The following is a 20365-nucleotide window of genomic DNA, read 5'->3' on the forward strand; positions in this document are numbered from 1 at the left end:
AACGGGAAAGGGTTACGTCCAGGAAAGAAAGAACTCGAAGGCATCGTCTGTGTGCATACAAAATGTTTCTTGCGACACGGCAATTCTTCTTCTTACGTTTACGATCGTTTGGCAAAAGAACTTTTCTCGCGAAAATTGCGATAATTCGTCGAGTCTCGTATATTACACGGAATTAGCCAAAGCTTCGCGCTAACGTATCTAATTACTAGCCACGAACACGATGCAAGCGTGTGCGTGTACGTGCGTAAAGGGAATGATGGATCGCGAATGTTGTGACCGTGTACGTTAAGGGAATGATGGATAACGAAAGAAAAATATTTAGATCGTTCGAAAATAGCCGTGGCCGGTTTTATTGAGCATCGTCGTTCCCGCGTGTACCGAAGATCGAATCTAAAGCTGTTCGAAGGCTCCCGCGATGATAAATCTGCTTTTCGTTCACGAATCAAACGCGTTTTCCAGCCGTTTAATTTAGGCTACGTATACTACCTCGAGCAATTTCTTTCCCCATCTTTTCTCTATATAAAGTTTGCTTGAAACGATAGGAACTTTGACAAATGTTTGGATTTATTCTAGGCAGACGAATGATGGCGAAAAGCGGAAAGTTTATGGCACGTTGCGTAACGCAATAGCGAAGGGATCTCCTTTCGACGAGTTCGAACGATTTTTATTTGCCGGAATCTCACGTACAAAGAAAAAGTTTGATGTACAACGATCGTACGCGCCGAAATCTTTCAGGAAACGACGACGATAAAAATCTTTTTGAACCCTAGCCTCGAGCGAATCGAAGAGAAAGATCCAATCGATCTTCGTTAGAAACTTATCGCTCGTATCGGGTTATCGCGTAATAAGTTTCGTTGGCCGTAAAATCAAATTGTTTTAATCGAAATAAAAATTCATTCCAACCGATACACGTTCTCTCTGATTCTCGCAATCGTATAAATATATTGATTTCGTTACTAAAAAGTATTTATTTTCTTACTGTTTCGGGACTGCTCGAACCGGTTTATATTCATCGTGCAAAATAATCTAACAATCGCATATTTATATATTACGCTTTGAATGAAATAGAATGTTATCGTTGAAACCGGTGGAGGGAATAATAAACCAAAGTATTTTCAAGAAAACGTAGTAAACAAACCAAAGCAACTATCGATTATCGTTAAATTAAAAAACGATTGGAACAAGATACCAGCAACCTTATAAATGTATAAGGCAAGCGTTATGTCGTCGAAATTATACTTCGTCATGCTAGCGTGTGTTACGTATCCACAATAATATACAATTACAGAAGATGTAAACCCAATCTGAGAAATAATCATTCGAAACGTTTAACAATGAAAATTCACGGAAATCATTTATTCGTGCTTGCCCTTTTGCTTCCACGCGTATTATTTCAAAGTCGTGACGTAGGCGAGCATCTGTCAACTATGAAATTTTCCTTGACGTATAGCACGATCCGCTTAGATTATATACACCATACAAACATACAAACGCGTGGATTTCACGCGGCGGAGTACGTAGTCTCGTACGTGTACGTACGAACACGCACGCGTACGACTCACGATAGCTGGCAGAAATCCATGGAAGCGATCCCTCTGGGTCTATGCACGAAATCCATGTACTATCTATTAACCTAAAATAAGAGTCTTTACGCATCGTGCGCGCTCGAGAACGGAGACCGACAATCGACCGTCCCTATACGATCCAATTTCAAACTCATTCTCTCAATCAATCCTGATTACGATGAATTTTACGTTTCTCATAGTTTTCGATATGTGCTGTTTTTCTTCGTGTAGAAATATACGTATGCACCGTATCGGTCGATAAGTCTCTAGCTAACGCAACGTTTCCGGCGTATTTTACCGTAGTCGGTTCGCTGGATCGTTTCATTTTTCGTACTTTGTAACGTCGATCATACTTATTCTATATGCGTCATTATCCTTACATAAGAAATCGTAGAAAATCATTTTCCCTGTGGGGATTATCTTTCGTGTAAAAAAAAAAGAACGATGACTACCGATAAGTGTAGTACAAAATTTGTAGGTCGACGAGTTAAATTAGTCTGTAAGAGAATTATTCCATCTTCCTGCTCTTTTCCTCGCGCAAACTTTGAACGCGCTCGTCGCACGTTTACTCGTTCACCCATCGTATCATCCCTCTGTTCCAACAGCATTAAAATGCCGAGGGCGTGTTTCTCGTAACACGTGAAATTAAGCGAGAGATATATTTGAAAAGGACGGACGGAAGATAACATTGCGGCTCATTTCGAGCGTGCTAACACCACGCTGTCAATAAACGGCGAGTTACGAGCGAATCGATTTTCCCATTAGCCAATGGTGCATCCTCGTGAAAGGCAAGGACGAGATCGCGTGCTGGACGAGCCAGGGAATCGCCACGATCGATCGGTTGCACGAGGCCTACGGAACGACGACGACGACGACGACGACGACGACGACGACAACAACGACGACGACGACGACGTCGACGTCGACGTCGATGATTCGACGGTCGATGAATTATCGAACGCGTCAGTCTCCCTGACGTACTCAAGACGGCCCCGGGGAAAATCCCTGACGAAACGGTTTTAAATATATACGTAGACCCCACCCCGATCGCTGTCCGACTGTCGATCACGTTTCATCAACGGTTACAGAAACGGATATAAAATACGCGAGCCATCGTCGCGGATAGGCTCGCGGCCACCGGTTTAATGTTGCCACCTCTGTCTCTTCTTCTTTTTCCTTATTCTTTTCGTCTCGCCTCGTATTTATAGATCGTTTTCCATGATACACTCGCGACACACGAATCGCGATACGAACGAAGACACGCGAATTCGCGACGGATTCTTGCAACGTTGTAATCCAAAACCGGACGATGAATTCACCGCAGGCGGGCCAGCAACCACCATCTTGAAATAAATCGTGCAGGAAGAACGCGCGATACCTCGATATTTTCACTTGCTCGAGATTACGATCGTTTTTTGAGAAGCGTAGATCGAGCGTGATTCGAAGGTAGGACACGTTTCGTTTCCTTTCGTTTCGTTTCCTTTCGTTTCGACGAAGTGGCAAATGAGCCTTTATCGAGACTTTGATTTACGATCTACAAGCGAGTTTTACAGAAAGAACGGTTCACCGCTGTCAAAGTGTCGCGGAGATTGAGAAATTGGAGGACAAAGCGGTAGGGGGAGAAAAACAACGCGTGTTGGCATTCTCTTTGTATCCTTCCTATAATTTCTGAATGACTTTGTTCTAAGGAAAGCGCCGGGGGCGGGGGAGGGTGGTCGAGGATCGAGTTGGGATACGCGTTAAGACGGTTCCAAACGTGCGTCGGGCATTGACCGAACACGTTGTGACGTGTAAGTATCTTTCTAAATAGAAATTTAATTCTTAATGATAACGTTATCGCGTGCAAACGCGACTGACAATTATTTCGTTGTCCTGCAAGAACGAAGAAAGAAATTGTGAAAATAATGCGAGACAATGATACGATGCCCGTGAATATGTACCGATAAATTTATCACACGGAGGAATTGAACGGCGCGAATTAAATTCGACCGACTGATCGAACGTCAATTAAGAAAAACGAACATATCGAACGATTAACGCATACCATAGAGGTAGACAAGTTTCATTATCCTGTTATTTGTGATCCTCGTTTAACTTTACGGTATTGCGTTGAGACCGTAAACCATCGGGCAAAAATTCTACCGGCTTATTACATTTTCATAAATAAACCGCCGGCGTCGTGTAAACGGGCCCTGCGTATGCAAGACGATCAGTTTTATTTCACTTGTACGTGCACCGCGGTGACCGAAGTTTTCAGCGCAGAACTACATTCAAGTTGGCAGATTTACGACGCCCGCGAGAATTATATCGAGATCCTACACAACCTCTGCAACGTATTATCGAATTCGCGTTTTCGTGCATCAGAAATTTCTAATAAATCTCCATCGACAGCGGCAACACGTGGAAAAGAAAAAGAAAAAGACTGATACGTCTCGCGCTATTTTTAACTTAGAAATAACGTAAAGTTAAAAGAAAAAAATAGTAGTAACTTCTCCTTTTGTACTTGTGTTATTTGCACGATTTCTTTCTTTCGTTCGAGCTTTCCTTTCCTTAAAAGCAATCGGAAAAAGGAAACTTCCATCGAAACGACAAAGAAAAGAACTCCGCAAAGAGATACGTAAACTCACCGATAATGTGGTGGTACTTCTCGACGAACTGTGCGGTACTTTGAATTCCCATGAGTGCCACGTCGATGTTGGAATACCAGGGTGCGGAATATCGTGGCTCCGACTCGACGCAACCAACGCCTGACATCTGCTCGATCGTCACATAATTCCCGTACGGGATTTTACCACTGAACACTTTTCCGGCCACGGGGAACGCCGAGACCGTTTTAACGATCGGCGACTCGCTGTCTGACCACGCACCGGCTTCAACCACTTTCTCCACTGTATCTGAACCGAACCGGCGAGAGGAGGGGGGTTCACACCGCAAGAAAAAAAAAGAAAAAGATCACCTCTCGAAGAACACTTTCGATCTGGCGCGCGCGCGCGCGCCTCGATCGTTCCAAATAGATGCACTTGTGTCAGGATCGTAAACGAATAAGAAAGGAACCACGCGTGGAATACGCTTCACCGTCGTTGATTCTTGGCTTTCTCGATCGGCGATGCTTTTTTCAATCGGCCGTCGTTCACCGCAGTTTCCTGTAATTCAAATATTTGTGGTCAGACACGATGCAACGCGATACTGCAGCGTGCATACGATTTAGACGACTTTCGACCGCCGAACGGTATTAAACCGTGAGGAATCGGAGCGAATCTATTACGGTGGCGGATAAAATTACCGGTAGATAAACGGAACCCATAAATTATCGCACGAGCCACCGATATCTTAAATATGTGAAATAAAAATACGGAATCGTGTAGGATTTATCAAAGCTGAAGATTATACGAGAGTCCTAAAGGAGCACGCGCAGACTCGCGGCACAGCGAGAATAGAACAATATACAAACGAGCGGACACACGCTGTGGCGTGTTCCGTGAAATTGACCAAGGCTAACATACCGCTAACGATCAACGAAATCCTTTCAAACCGCACGAAATCTCTGGTCGTCTTCGTGTAATTCGAACGCTCCGTAAAAAATACGTTGGCGCGAATTGATATAAAGCGATTAATACGTCACGTGTGCGCCATAAACTTGACACAAATTGGAAAACTCGTTTTACGAATCATCTTTATGAGAAAGTCCTTAGTAGTTCTTTAAACGCTCGTTCAAATTAATCAGGTTAATTCGAGTCGCTCGAATCGAAGTAACTTTACTCCGACTTTGTATTCACGCGGCACAACTTTATTCTTCGACTCGTTCGAATGCAGGCAACTTGCCTTCAAATGCAATAGAATAGCGTACACGTGAAATTGACCGTGGTTTTAGATGCCAACATGGTAAATTAGAAATCGGATTACGTCTTTAAGATCGCTAGATCAGTAAGTTAATGAGTTGATGAATCTCGAGTCACGTTTTATAGGTGTTGTCATTTTCCTTTTTCTTTCTTTTTTTTTTTTTTTTCTTTCTTTTCTTCTTTTCTCCGGTAAACTTCGTTAACGAAATAATGTACCGTTACATCGAAAGATGGTTTTTGATATTTCCTTGAAAAACTACTGTCCTTTGGGTTGTGTCACGTTTAAAAATAAAGGTGCGATATATTCATCTAAACAAAGGAGACGCGGCGGGAGACGCATTTCGCGAAAAACACGCTTGCGCGTTTAATGAAGTGCTACTGGAAACATTGCCCCTTTGATCGCCCATTTGCATCGACCATGCCTTTGTGTACAAACTCGCGCCGCTCTAATATCGCCTCGCGTTAATGTACAAGTCGGAGGAGGCTTTCGCAAGAACCAGCCTTCCTCGTCTTTTGTGAATTTATCGTTTCACTTTCTCCTTATTTCCTGTCCGGTGTTGGGTAGTGCGACTCGTTCTTTCGCTATAAGCATTGTCTTAAAATAACGAAAACACCGTCGACCAAACACGTTCGACGAACGATACCGGTGGTCTGGCTTGCGAGAACGATTTTTCCAACATCTTCACTGCCAACTCAAATATTATGGAACTCCTCCGTTCGCCCGAACCTGCGACAAACTATTTGTATAATAGTAGTTTGCCGATTCTCTCTATTAGCAACGAAATTTCGTTTAAAGAAATTTCGCGTTCGGAAAAGGAGAATCGAGTCGGTGGAAATTCGTTTCGTTTTTACCAATGGAATTCGAATAGACGTATATCTACCATAACTTTTCTCAAGCAGAGCTCGCATTTGGATAAATAGACTCTCGATCGGTGTTATTCTCGCGCTAAATGAAATTCCGTTTCATGAAATTCCCAATGCGATTCTACTAGGTACGATCTCTTTCGACTGCGGTTCACATTCCGTTAAATAAATCACTAGATAAACGTTCGTCCGAATTAACAGTGTCCGGACAAGTAGAATTCTTACAGCAACGATCGTAGTACACCTTGGTCACTTTAAATCGAGTCACTTTCCCAACGATCTGTTCGAACCCGGTTCTATTCGAGACACTGATTACCTCCTATTTTTACTGTTGCGTTCGGTACGCGTTCGGTACGCGTTCGGTACGCGTTCGGTACGCGTTCCTTCGTAGCTGACACGGGAGTATCCTTTCAAGGAAATCACCTTCTCTGCAACCGTGTGTATCGTATGCACAGCGAGCACAGGTAGCCGCGTAACGCGACGCGCTGTCAAACGCGACTACGCGATACACCCGCGTACCCGTCAACTCTATAATAAATCATTCGCGTGGAACCCGTGCGAATCCGTGACGAGTATCGCCGCCGGACACGACCGACCGGCACCACGTGTCACCTGGCACACAAACACACGCTCGCTCGGATTTAACTTCGACTTGTATTTCGTTCTCTCTGTACCGTTGTACGAACCGTTTACCTTACCGTGTTCTTTATCGTACGGTAATTATCGTCGGCGGAGAAGCGAAATATCGGTTGGATAGAAGATAGAAGGGAAGATCGTTGCACTAGTAGCCGCGCGCGACACGTACAACAACGAGGACGCTCGCTCGGTTAACGCGTCCGGTTTTCTCTGAGCTCGCGCGCGAGTCGGAACAACGACGACAACTGGTACGGTGACGACAAGTGGCCGAACGACGAAGACTACGACGACGACGACGACGACGACGACGACGACGGTTGTTGCGAGGACGGTGCACGATCAACGACTGCTGAAAAGGAGAGCGCGCACCGACTGGTTGGACCGATAGGCATTGGCAGAGCGCTGGGACTCTCGTGAGCTTATTTTAAAACCGCTGTCCTTCCAACTCGGGCGACCGTCCTGCGGCACACGCTCGTAAACGACGCGCACGAGCGCCGATATCGTGTAATCGGGCTTCTTGGCAGACCGTGGCAAGTGTCAACCGAGAACTGTCGCTGGTTTCCATGGAAGAAACTTCCCGGCCGCTAGCTGGAACGTTTTCTCCTTTTACCGCGCTCGTAGCGAGTAAAGGATGACGCGTTATAACGGAGCCCGTTATAACGGAGGGAGTTCAACCCTGAGGAACGATCGAGTTTCGCGAAAAAGGCTCGTTGGGTAGCGAAACGCGTGCTGACCACTGGCTTCCTTTTTCCTTTCTATTTTATTAACTTTGGATGTTTCTTTTCGTTATTCGTGTAGGGAAGAGAAGCTTGCGTATTTCGATCGATAATTTACGACGGGTTGGTATCGTTGACATTTCCTTTTTTGCAAAATACCACGTGTTAGGTGTTCCGAACGTTGGATATGTACGTAGTTACTAGATCGATAATTAAAATGAAAATAATACTTTGCTTCCGTGGCCGAGTGTACGATTCTTTTCTATACGTAGTAATTTCATTTTAGAATTTGACGATGATTTCGTGTATGATGTTATCCTATTATGCAATAGTCGTAGATAATTTGAAAGTTTGGCGTGTAATATCGATTGTTCGATGACAAGGTAGAATCAACGTGACTCGTATTCTTCCTTTCCGTTTTCGTTGGAAATTTATTTAGAAAAAGAACGTAATTATAAACGAAAGTTGTACGATGTTAGATGATCGTGTATTAAACTACGCTAAACGTTATATTGTAAAATGTAAAGGACATAAAAAATGTAAAATTGCTGGCAAATACAGCTTTCTAAAAAATTGTACGCAAAACTACGCATCGGACGTATCGTAGCGAACACGATATTCGTTAAACGATACACAATTGTTTATCGATCGTTCTATATCAATTGTTTCGACCAACGCGGTAGTCGATTGGAAATAAAACTAACGACCTACATCTACATGTTGCACGATAACGAGTCACTGGTCGAACCCTGTGCCGATTACTGTGTCATCGGGTTTCTTGGCAGACCTCGGATTCACGCGACGAAACGCGATGAGTGTCAAGATGACGATGGCCGCGTGATTCTACAAACTACGAGCGATTTCGGGATCGTTTACTTGCGACTAAAAGGCAATGAACGAAAGCCACCAAACTTCTTCTAGAGAAACAAGAACGTGATTCAACTTTTTTCACGAAAAATCGCTCATTTCGACAACAAAAAATAGAAAAAAAAAAAAAGAAAGATCACGCTGTTTCAAATTTTGCGCATGAACAAAATTTCTCGTTTCTTTACTATTATGAAAAGACACGAAACACGGATCGCTATCGTTCACAAACATTTCCTTCATTCACGCAATTTTCCTACATCTTTTATATACTTATATTCACCGATATGCATCAAAAAGAGTAAAAGATATTCGATCCACATAGATTATGAAATCGATTCTTTTATTGAAATTGTAAAATCTATCTGTACGTTTAAGAGGAATGTACGGATGTAAGTCGATCTGTTCGTAACATATTCGATTATTTCCTTCAAATCGATGCATCGATATCTATACTATCTATCTATCACCTACTACGATATTTCACCAGGCAATTGTATAACGTGTATACGTGTATATGTATACATACGTAAAGCATATATCAGACGACAAACGTTGGCCAATCAGAATAGCACAAGCAAGCAAGCATCGCGATTAAGCTCGGCTGTCTAGCGAGCAACATTAACGAGTGAATTTCATTCGTCATGGAAATACTTGCGTTACACATGGTGGTTGCATTTAAACGTCCATATTTAGAAACAGTCTAATTATAATGAGAATATAGAAATAGCGTTCTATAATGGAGTTTGCCGTTGGTACGCCCGCTGCGCGTAATCTCGTGTAAACTGGCAGCACGGTTAGGCGAGCTTTTTGGCAGACGTTAAGCGCGACGGAAGACGCGCGAAGCGTCAACCTGTCGGCGAATGTTAGAGGGATCGAAACGGAAAATGTCACGACTGTATAAATAACGAAACACCTCGTGTGTCTATACGCGTTGACGAAGAACGCACGAGCAAACCCGTTTTCCTTTTCCTTGCTTGTCTTTTATTTTCCTTACTTTCCTGCGCGAAGGAATGCGATGGATTATCGTCAAGCATCATCGCGCTAACTAGCAGGTTGTTAACGAGGATTTTGGCAAGTTCGTTTGTAACGCGATCCCAGTCGATTTGTCGACAGACGCACGCCTAATTAAATTGAAAAATTGTGCGACTTCGCGTAGAATAAGCAGCGTTGCAGCCGTTAATTAGGCAAGTTGCACATTGTGTTTCGGGTATTTAACTCGTTCCCTTGGTGCTTTCGAAGCAACGATGCTGCGTTTTTCTGACGATAGTACGTAGACGAAGGACGGAACAACGAGAAGTCGAACAAATCGAAGAATCGATTTTCCATTGGAAGGGAATCTTTCGACGCTCGGATAGTTCTCTATTAATCGAGTCTTCCGCTTTCAAACGTTTCTAAAACGATATCTTCGTGGCTGGAAAGTGGGCACAGCGCGAATAATAAGGTAATTTTATCCTCTTATTATCGAGGATTTAGTCTCTCGAGTATTACGACGAGTACCGAAATTTATATATATGATCCATAAATAGAAAACGCTGAAACAACTGTAATAATAATAATAATAATAAATAATAATAATTAATAATCCCGACAAACAAGGATTTAAGAAAGAGATAGACTTTAGGAGACCCTAATATCGATAATTTAAAACGTACAGATTAAGCTCGGTTATCTTTTCATGGTTCTTCAAAATTCATAGAATCTATCTAAAATTAAAAAGCCTAACTAACTGTTCAAGATAAATGATCGTCTCGTGGAAACGAGCCACGTTCGAAGATCGATCCTTCATTTTCTCTAACCAGAATCTTATTTCGCGTGACTTTGATCATTGTTGAAATAATCGCGACACGCTGGGACAATAACCCTGGTTCCGCGAGAACACGTTATTCGTCGAACGATGTTCGTTCACCGAATAATGGTCCATTTGAAAGGAAGAGATTTCGAAAGGGAGTTTGCATACAGTCGCGCCTATGCTTGATCTTGGATGTTCCTCGAAATCCAAAAATGCTACACCGGCATCGAACTCGTATTCCAGGGATTTTGAACCGGCTTACATCGGTGTCCTCACACCTACCGAGTAGTGTTTCCTCGAACAAAGAAACTGAATCAGTTCGCTAGTCGCAAGAAAAGCGACGAAATTCGAAGATATTTTGTGAAACGGCGAACGTTCTAAACGATCGTGCGAAAAGCAAGAATCGTTTCTGAAAATTAACTTCCTCGATGAAGTTGGGATTACTTGGAAGAAAGTAATCTTGATAATATTACGGAAACTAAAAATTCGAAATAGATTCTGAGAAGTATGTTTTGGTTAAGAAAAGATAATCAAGTTATATGGTAAAACGCGCGCGCGTGTGTGTGTGTGTGTGTATTAAATATCTAAATTACCAGCAAATAAATTGAAAGGTTGACAAACAAATTGTAAATATTATTATATCATATTATTTCATCGTATTTATCTGAAGCGCGATCTTGACGATCGTTCGTCAACACTTTCATAATGTTCCAGGAATCATTTCAGTTCGTTGTCCCAATAAGGGCAGTACGTGCCAAGAATATCTAACGCTACTTTCTACGGAGGCAGTTCTGCCATGTTAGCGTATCCTAGAATAATGTTGCCATAATGTAACTGAGACACCGGCCTTAAAAACCTGACTACCCTTTAGCTCTCCTTTCTTACCATTTTACTATATAAAGATATTTACGGAGGAAACGGTGATAAAAAGAATATGAAATGTCCGTGTGCAACGCAATTATTTGTAACACGATGTTTCGTTGTTGGGAAGAGAAACGCACGTTGGCAGTCGTTATTCGCGGGAAAAATTGAATCGAAGGGGAGAAGAGAGTTTGAAAGACCGACGTTTACGCGCATGAATCTCGAACATCTCGCGCGGTACTGAAAACGCGAAAGAAACACGGTTGAAAAACAGGAGTCACGACGAATTAATTTGACGGCACGATCGCCCGTAACGATATCAAGTAGTCGTTTTACGTTCAGAGAAAAGGCTGCGGCTGATCCTCGGTGTTACTTTATGCCGAAATTTTGACCATCGGATCGTATTCTCGATTCTCTGGCGAGGCCCGGCGTCCCTCTAAATCAAATGATATTAAAGAAGCGTCGTGTTCAAACCCGACGACAAATTCGAGAACATCGGAGTAAACGTTTTACCGTGAGAAACAAACGTAATTCTTATCCTAAATAACGATAATAGCGGCGATTCGTCTTGACGATCCGTACGAGACGAAGAAGGGAGAGAGAGCGGGAGAGAGAGAGAGAGAGAGAGAAATTGAGAAACGCGAGAAATTAATAATCCAAAGTTCGGAAATTTATTTCTTACTCACTGTGTTATAGCTGATATTTACAAAACCATTATATAAAATATTTCTAATCTATTTTCTTAGTCCGATGTTATAATCTTTTGCCTTTATACCATTTACGCCAAGAATACATCGTATCGTCTGCCCTTTCAAGGATCACGATCAACCTAAAACTCTGTCGTATCTATCGTTGATAGAAAAAGAGTAGCACGAACCGACTAACAAATTAAAAAGAAGTAAAAACGATCCGAGTCCAAACCCGTAAACCAACCACGCTAAGGTGACTAACGAACGATTCTCCAATCTGACTAATCGACAAAATTTACCCACTAAACGTTTACGAAAACAAATTAGAGGAATAAGCAAGAGGCTGTAAGAGGAATAAATCGCTTAACTGCCCGGCAGTGATAAAACCATCGCTGGAAGGAAGAAGGACGCGTAACGACGTCGTTAAGAAGGCTGAAGAAAAAGGGCGGCCTTGGCGTGCACGAGCTTTGCCACTGTGGCCGTAATTTCTCGCGCTTTGTACGAAAGGGGAATCGCGTCTGGTTCCGCGAACCTCCGTCGCGAATTCCCTTCTCCGGTGAGTCCCCTTCGAACGCGGATTATTTTTGCCGGTGGCGGCAGTGTCGCGCGGACACGATGCCGGTCGAAAGTCAAAACACGGGGGCCCACCCTATATCAAACGTTTAATTGGGTGCTACGTCGCCGGACAGGAATGCGAACGTCGGTATAAATTTAATGAGACTCGCCTGACTCCTCCCGTTACCCGTTGTCCGCGTGTAAAACGCGAATGATTTTTAATTTAACGCCGCACCCGCCCAATTTGTCTGCCTGGGGCAACGTGTACGAGCAGCGAAGTCTTCGATCGAGGGTGAAACGACACGACGAGAAGGTACGAGTTCCTTGAAATAAAAACGAATATGTTTCGAAACGAAACGAAAATACGAAGGCAGTCGATCGCGATTGTTTCCCACTCGGACGCGATTTTTTATTTAACGCAACAGCCGCGCAATCTGTCTTCGTAAAGAGCGAAATCTTTGACGAAATCCGGGATGATACGACGGGCGACCGATGGTCAGCTGAAAAATACGAGCTGCGAAAAGCTGCGAGTTGATAAGTTTGCGAGGATCGTTTACTTCTTTGCAATTGCTCGTATCGCTCTTTAGTATCATTCCTCTTCGAGTATATAAAAGATAATATTTGGTGGTTGGAAGGAGGACAGAGGCACTAATGCACTAATGAATGCTAATGGGTTTCGAGCTATTTCGATGGAGTTGGTCTGCTTCCTGCTGCGGAGAGATGAGTAGGCGACAGTCGACCAGACCACTATCCGTCTTGTTTCTATACGATTTTAGTTTTCCAATTGCACGGATTTCTGGAAGATGCGTCACGTCTGATTAACGACGCCCTCATACTTGGAATACGGTCCTTCTCTAGCGTACCACGACCTCCCGTCGATCCGCTCTGAATCACCCCTTTCGCTCTCGATATAGATACGAGAGGCAGTTATGTAAGCGAACTAACCCTTTATTTCGTCCGAAGAACCAATCTGTTTGTGATATCTGTTTACGGTATTAACGAAAAGTGTCGGAAAAATCTGTCGACAGGTTAATTTATCGAATAACATACATAGAGAAAGAAGAATGTACGAAATATTTAGTTTCATGGTAGAAGTTCGTTTTGAAAGTTCGATAGGAGCAAAGAAGATTCTTCCCATTCGTGGGAAGAATGCGAGAAAAGACACGAAACGGGGCGCTTCAGGGTCGAAAAGCCCCGGAGAACAAGTAGAAAATAATACACGGATTAATTTGAAGCAAGCTGCAGCGAGTCTCTTTGTCAGCGAGTTCTTTCGAGTCAGACGGCGTTCTCCGTGCCAGTCCATCGACTCTTTTTTCCCTTGTGCTTGAGTCACACCGTAGCACTCGGGAACGCGGCACTTCAAAAATCGAAGAAACGAAAAGCGAGTAACTTAATGGCGTCAGTAACGCCACGTTTCTCCGCGACTTCGTGTTCTCCACGTGCGCTTTTGGTCAGATCTTTGTTGTTGCCTGGTCGTCTTTATCCGACAGCGATAATTCTTTCCGCTAAGAAATTTACGGTCCGGCTCTTGTCAACGATTTTTATCGGCTATGTGAGCGCCGGTGTCGTCCCCCTGTTATTCTTTTACTTTTCACACCCTTTTCCTTCAGTCTGCCTTTTCGAGCTTGCAAACCGGGAAATTAAGCCACGGAACGAAGAAGCACGGTTTGCCGATAAATTATCAGTTGCTGGTGTCTGAATTTGATCTTTCTTTCGTACTAAAAACCTCTACTTCTACTACTTACTTGTAGTAAGGTTTTCGCTTTCGTGTTTGTAGGAAAGATTCTTTGTCGTCCAGAGGCATCGTATTTCATATCTGTAATTACGTTTATGAGTTTCGTATCCGATTATCGCTACCTCTAATCGCCGAACTAAGCAAAAACGCTCGCGACTACACGGACAAGGTTGTCAAAGAAGAACAGAATCTAAGATCGAAAGGACTTGTAGCGATCGTTGAGAAAAGAAAAGAAGCTACAAAATCGATACGGATGTTGAAAGCGATACTTTTGCTGTAAAATGTAAATTTTCAGGTCTCTGTAGGGACGCTTGAACGAGTATAATTCGACTCGTCGACCTGAATTACGCTTACGAACGTAACAATTTGCGACGAGAAGGGGACACTTTCTTGCGAAAGAGGAAATAAAATCTGCTCTGTTAAACGCGTGTTCTTAAATTTCTTTGATTACCGAATCTAGATGAATATAAATAATACTCGGCCGGATCTTAAATTCCAAGATCACGAGACAAGATCGAGACGTTAAAGCACACGACTGCTGAGAGATCGATCGAGACCGAAAGTTTTCGTAAAACTTGGAATCGTGGCGTAATCAGAGGAAAAGTAGGAAGCGTTTGGAAGAAAATCAGAAACACGGGGTGGCATTCGTAGGATCGTGTTCATCGTCGACCTCGAAGCGTATCGCATTGGCTAACTGTCGGTGTACGACGAACCGAAGAGTTAGTATTCGTTCGTCGACGAACAACGACGTCACGGTTCTATTCCTGGCCGCGTGGACGCAGCGATATCTTTAGAGCAACCATCGGTAGTACAGTCCGTTTCCGAGCTTTCCTTCCTACGGGACCGAACGTTTTGCCAAAAGATGAACGAAGACGACAAGGATGATTCGTTTCGACCGATTATTTCGTGGTCTGGGCGTTCGATAGCCTGTGACATCATCGTTTGACTAAATCGAAACAGGAGATGCATCGGATACGTCGTCCGAGGATCTAACGTTTGTTAGATTAACGTCGAATATTATTTCGGAGACGTTCTTCTAACTTAACGTCTCCTCGGAACTTATAGAAACATCGAAACATTAAAAAGCTGGATACATTCGTATAGGTGAAAAATAAGGCACGAGTCGTAAGAAAGATGCGAACGAATAGTTTTGTATTAATTCTTCGAATTAATTTACAACGAGAGTAATTTATACGGAGGCTAGGATCAAAGGAAAGCTTAAGGTATCCCGATGAGGCAAGTTGTATGTCACTGTCTGGGCAGAATGAGTGCCGCGATTCGAACGGAATCCATTCGTTTGTCTGTCCCCGGGACGGAGAAGACAGCGCGGATTCCGGAAGCAGAGTGACCGAACTTTCGAATTGATGTATCTCTAAATAAAGCGAGCACGACTTTGGTTGTACCGTCGATTGAAGTCGGTAGCCTGTGTCTAGAGTCTACATTGAACTATCTGTTGGTCTTGGAGCCGGGCCAATCGCGATAGAAAAGGTAGGGGTGAGAATAAGATTAATGCCGCGCAGCCGTCTCTAATGTACAAAATAATCGTAATTAAAGAGGAATTTGGTAAAAAGGAAAATATGGATATCGAGTATCTCACGTTGGAACGATATAAGAGAAAAGAAGACGAGAAGACGAGAAGACGAGAAGAAAGTTCTCCGATAGAGTCGTCCGTAAGACGAAAGAACATAGAAGAATATCTTTTTTCTTTTTTCTCTTTTCGATGTGATTCGGTCGGACTGAAATATTGACCTGGAAAATGGATAACTTCTATTGAAAGTGGCACTACGCCAAACACAATAATCTTAAACGAACGGTGCCATGTTGTGTGGCATCTTTGTTTGCGATTGCACGTAAACGCGTGAACAGTATCGTAGTCTACGACTATTTATTGGGCAAAGTTTATTTGCACAGCGGACGTTGCAACTTAAAATCGCACGCGCCGACACCGTTCTCCAGACGGGAGTTGTACGACCGCTGCGGCCGTTTGTTTGAACTGGCAAAATTAGTGAACTTTCGGGTCGCTAACTGTTACGACTGTTACGACTGTTCGGGAACGATGAAAACGCCTGAATGTCGCCAATGGTTCCCCTTCGCTGCCAGAACTTTGCTGCTTAACCGATCAAATTCTGTCAACTTTGTCCGTAAATTTTCCGCCGATTAACATCGACCAAAACATGTACCATAAAACACTACGATGATTAAGATAAAACCATTAGTCAACGAAACACACGCGCAGATACAAACGACGGAGTAACGTTGGATCATTCGATAATCTCTGAAAGAAATTCTAGTAAGCAAATATACGCAAGATATGGGGGTTAATCGTAGATATCGCGACTGAACGAAGATGTAAGTGAAACCGAACATCGTCACGATCAAACAATTATTCCGTATTAATACTATCTACGATCTTTATCTACGATAGTAGATCTTTTCTAGATCTACTATCTACGAATTTTGATCGTAATTGTTGATCGTAAATTTCAGCAATTGCCACTTGATTTTACCTTCGAAATTCGAACTAGTAAAGCAACGGATGATACTTTTTATGGGATGGCCTGGAACGAAAAGATTCGACGCGAAATTTAATTATAACACGCGTGACTCACCTTTCGTCGCATATACCTTTCGTCGAAATTAGACTGATATGAAAAATGCGAGATATAAAAAGTCTATAATGAACCATCGATTCAAAAATAAAATCACCGCTGGAAAATAAGAGGTGAACGCGCTATGGCCCGATACCTTACGACGTATAAAAAGGATTACACGTGGCCCTCGACCAGGTACAAACGCAAGATAACTTCGCTAAGCGAATATGCTTCTTGCAAATGCCACGATCGTCCACGAGAGATAAAGCCGCTGGTACGTTGCGGGGACGATTACGACTGGAGTCGCACGGGTCCCATGGGGCGGCTTCTGGACCCAAAGCTTTATCCTGCAAAAACGGGACCGCATCCGGAAACCGAAGCCACGAGATTCGATCAACCAGCCACGTACATGAGAAAGGTAAACGCAATAATGGTGTAAATCGCCTTACGATCGCATTACGTCGAGACGCTCGTTTCAGTTGGAAGAGAAACATCCTAATCTCTATGGAGTTCTACAGAGTACTCCTATCGACGAAGTAATTAAACGCGTTGACGAAGATCGACTGAAGACAACGTACCAGTTGGATTATTCCGACAGAGGTGAGTTTTTTCGAGAACGCAACCAAGAATATACGCGTATAATTCCGCAGAACGTAATTGTCGGTCGAGATAAAAACGTAGAAACTCTGATCCAGCTGAAGAATTTGTAAAATATCTTGTAATTTGAAAGTCTATACCTGATACGTTCTATTTTATTTCCTACGAACGCGCCGTGCGTTACTTTCGGTGTTATCGGAAAACAAATTTTCTGAATCGTCGTTCGATGTTACAACAGCCGCGCCAATGGAGGATATCTCTACGGGGGCTCCCTGTGGTATCGGACAAGAAGAAGCAAAGGACATAGACTGTCGACCCTCTACTCGAGCTAAGCTATCGAAAGTATCTAGTGGAGATGACAGAGACAAAATAGGAAAGAGGCGGTCGAAGAGAGTGGCCGGGGCTGAAGACGAATCGCAGGAAACGCGATTACTTCCGTGGCGATCGGAATACCAAGATACTATCAGTAAACTAGGTCAATCGATTCTAAAATACAACATTCATCAAAAACACGATAGTGCACCAGCTTGGGCGGCAGCTGCCTTGTAGAAATTAATTGTATCGCTGTGTTCAATAAACGATATTCCATCCGGATCCAGTTCTCGAATACGTTTAACGCGATCTTCACTCCTATTGCCGATACGTGTAAAAGAGCGTTCTTATTTCACAGAAATACGTAATGTCCCTTTCCTCGCAGAAATAAATAATATCGAAATATTCGAAGACATTCAGAAATATCTAAAACCTTGAAGTTGCTCGAGGAACTCAGTCAGCCTGCTCGCAGTATGGAAGACGGACAAATTACGTAGAACTAGAAAATAATATAGTACATCAAATTCTGTGTAATAATGCACAAAAGCGCTATGCATCTCTCGACAACGTGTTTCGCAGAATAAATTAAAATAGCAACTTTCTCTTCGAATCGTGTTCGCAACGAACTATCCAACGGGTAATCTCCCTCCTCTAATAACCTACATCTGCTGTAACTTACGAATTTTCTTCGAAACTAATATTATCGTAATTATTTTTTCTTTTTTCATCGTATATTTCTTTACTTTTATCTCCTTTGTTTCTATTTACATTCTATTTACCTCTCTTATTACATATATATTTATTTATTAATTTTACCGTGTAATATTATGTAACGCTATAATCGAAGGTGCCTTCAAAGCGAAATGGACAATCATCGGGAAACATCGTCGCATAGAGAAATACACCATAATTTGCCACGTTATAGTACTTCGAACGCTTATCAAGAGGCTTACAACAGCGAGCACGATATCCGATTGCCAGAAGAGAGATCTTCCGTGGAAAGTGTCTCGGAGATTGAGGAACCTGGCATTAATAAAAACAACGTATGATTAAACGGCGTTTATTTTAGCATCGTTGCGTATTTATAAATCGAATTATATGACGTAAGAACGCGAGACATTGTAAGTGCCAAAAATGAAATTTTTGGTATTCTACAGGCGAGTGGTTTTCCCTTCTGTTTATATTTATGTAATTAAGTAGAAATTGAACACGAAATTAGATTTCTACGATTCTCGTGTGTTCTTGTTATCCCTGTGTTAAGCATGGACCAACGATTTTTAATCTGTTCGACCTACGAATCGAAAAGAAATTACGATTCGTTTAAACGAGCGGCGGGAATTTTTATTCGAAGCTTTCGTCCATTGCAATTTCACCAGGCGGAAAATTTGTTTGTATAGATATATAATCCATACCCGAATGAACCGGTTTACGGCAAAGTGCTGCCAAAGAGTAAGCACGCCACGCTTCGTGAGAGATACCAACGATTCAACGATTACTCGGAGCTGAATATGCCAGAGGCGGTAACCGCGATGCAAAAATTACAAAGGCTGAAGGAGCTACAGATGAAACGAGACATTAGCGAAAGATACTACTCGCAAGAAATCAAACGATTGATCGGCGAATATTATTTCGGCCCGAGAGTTGCCTCACCGTCCTCCAAGTTCACCACCGGAACGTTGCAAAGTTCCAGTTTTCATCCATCTTCGGGAGGTCGGTTGAAAAACGTATGTAAAGTATCGTCGAGAGACAAACTACTATTTTAGACATAAAATATTTTATACGTATAACATTTTACGTTAGGAAACTCGTTGCTCGATGCTTAACTGCATCTGTTAACGTATCTGTTAACTATAAACCTCTATAATTATGAAATTAAAAACGAAGAGTAAAGACAATTTGTTCGAGATCGTGGATTTTAGTGTTTGTACATCTATATCCGAAAGGTTAATAAGTTAACAACGAAATCAAATTTCCACTGTAGTTAAGAGTATCTTTTAAATGTAGCGTTTAACGGAATGAAAATATTAAAATATATTTTAATTGTATTTAATCGATTAATATGTGATCGACTGCATCGTAATTGTCTGACGATTCAGAATCTCGAGCCATGTGGCACAATGACGACGATCACACGGTTGGACTGTGGGTGTATTCAGGAGACGACGAGGCCAATTTTTACGACGGCAAGGGGCCGCGTTCAAAGGAGAAAATGCAATCTATCTCAAGATGAGAAGCTTTTGAAGTTGACTTCGTTGAACCCCCAGGAACACTTGTTTTCGTCGTTAGAGCAACCTAAGGATACGTATCGCGCGAAAATGAAGAAACGGTTGTCCCTGGACTCGCGAATGTGCCCGAAGATCTCTCCTGCCGGCGATCAGGAGTTTGAGACGGAAAACGAGAAGAAAAACAAGGAACCGGAACAAAAGATATCCGAACATATTTCGAGAACAACGTCCCCTCAACGAAAATTTAGCGATACATCAGCGACTTCGTATTAAAATGCAAATTTATTTTCTACTTAAACGTACTGTATTTCGTGTATAATTAACAACGATATGTCGTCCTGATGCGTACTTTTATTAACGATGAAAATTGTCATATCGATTACTCTCGTTTCGGGCATCGTGAAATTACCTGAAAGTATTTAATAAACGTGAACTCTTCGAACTGAATCGTTTGTATCAAATATCAGATTGGTAGAACACGAGTCAGTTTCGATAAATCACCAGTGAATTATACAAAGCTTATT

The 20365-nt window shown here is 42.6% G+C and overlaps 2 protein-coding genes across 3 annotated transcripts; both read left to right on the top strand.

Annotated features, from left to right (window-relative positions):
* Positions 1 to 16609: 16609 nt before the first annotated feature.
* LOC117234855 lies at positions 16610 to 17911 on the top strand. Of its 2 annotated transcripts, none has more exons than XM_033496435.1 (3): positions 16610 to 17125; positions 17187 to 17307; positions 17543 to 17911. In XM_033496435.1, the coding sequence occupies exons 1-3, from the start codon at positions 16850 to 16852 to the stop codon at positions 17851 to 17853; spliced, it is 708 nt and encodes a 235-aa protein (XP_033352326.1). In that variant the 5' UTR covers positions 16610 to 16849; the 3' UTR covers positions 17854 to 17911. The 2 variants fall into 2 exon arrangements, with proteins under 2 accessions (XP_033352326.1, XP_033352327.1); XM_033496436.1 differs by having other exon boundaries at positions 17226 to 17307.
* A 530-nt stretch (positions 17912 to 18441) lies between these two features.
* LOC117234863 lies at positions 18442 to 20158 on the top strand. Its single transcript, XM_033496445.1, has 3 exons — positions 18442 to 18659; positions 19014 to 19340; positions 19713 to 20158. Exons 1-3 carry the CDS (start codon positions 18480 to 18482, stop codon positions 20112 to 20114), a joined length of 909 nt encoding a protein of 302 aa, XP_033352336.1. The 5' UTR covers positions 18442 to 18479; the 3' UTR covers positions 20115 to 20158.
* Positions 20159 to 20365: the final 207 nt, after the last annotated feature.

Source organism: Bombus vosnesenskii, unplaced genomic scaffold (assembly GCF_011952255.1).
Source record: "Bombus vosnesenskii isolate JDL3184/JDL3185 unplaced genomic scaffold, Bvos_JDL3184-5_v1.1 scf7180000013309, whole genome shotgun sequence".
Classification (NCBI taxonomy): Eukaryota; Metazoa; Arthropoda; class Insecta; order Hymenoptera; family Apidae; genus Bombus; species Bombus vosnesenskii.

What these genes read in the sequence shown, in the direction of transcription:
- LOC117234855 (XM_033496435.1), top strand. Translation starts at nt 16,850, where the DNA reads ATGGCCCGATACCTTACGACGTATAAAAAGGATTACACGTGGCCCTCG. An exon ending in CAGCCACGTACATGAGAAAG is followed by an intron (nt 17,126 to 17,186) that starts GTAAACGCAATA and finishes CGCTCGTTTCAG; the next exon opens with TTGGAAGAGAAACATCCTAA. An exon ending in GTTGGATTATTCCGACAGAG is followed by an intron (nt 17,308 to 17,542) that starts GTGAGTTTTTTC and finishes ATGTTACAACAG; the next exon opens with CCGCGCCAATGGAGGATATC.
- LOC117234863 (XM_033496445.1), top strand. Translation starts at nt 18,480, where the DNA reads ATGGACAATCATCGGGAAACATCGTCGCATAGAGAAATACACCATAAT. An exon ending in CTGGCATTAATAAAAACAAC is followed by an intron (nt 18,660 to 19,013) that starts GTATGATTAAAC and finishes TTGTTTGTATAG; the next exon opens with ATATATAATCCATACCCGAA. An exon ending in CGGGAGGTCGGTTGAAAAAC is followed by an intron (nt 19,341 to 19,712) that starts GTATGTAAAGTA and finishes CTGACGATTCAG; the next exon opens with AATCTCGAGCCATGTGGCAC.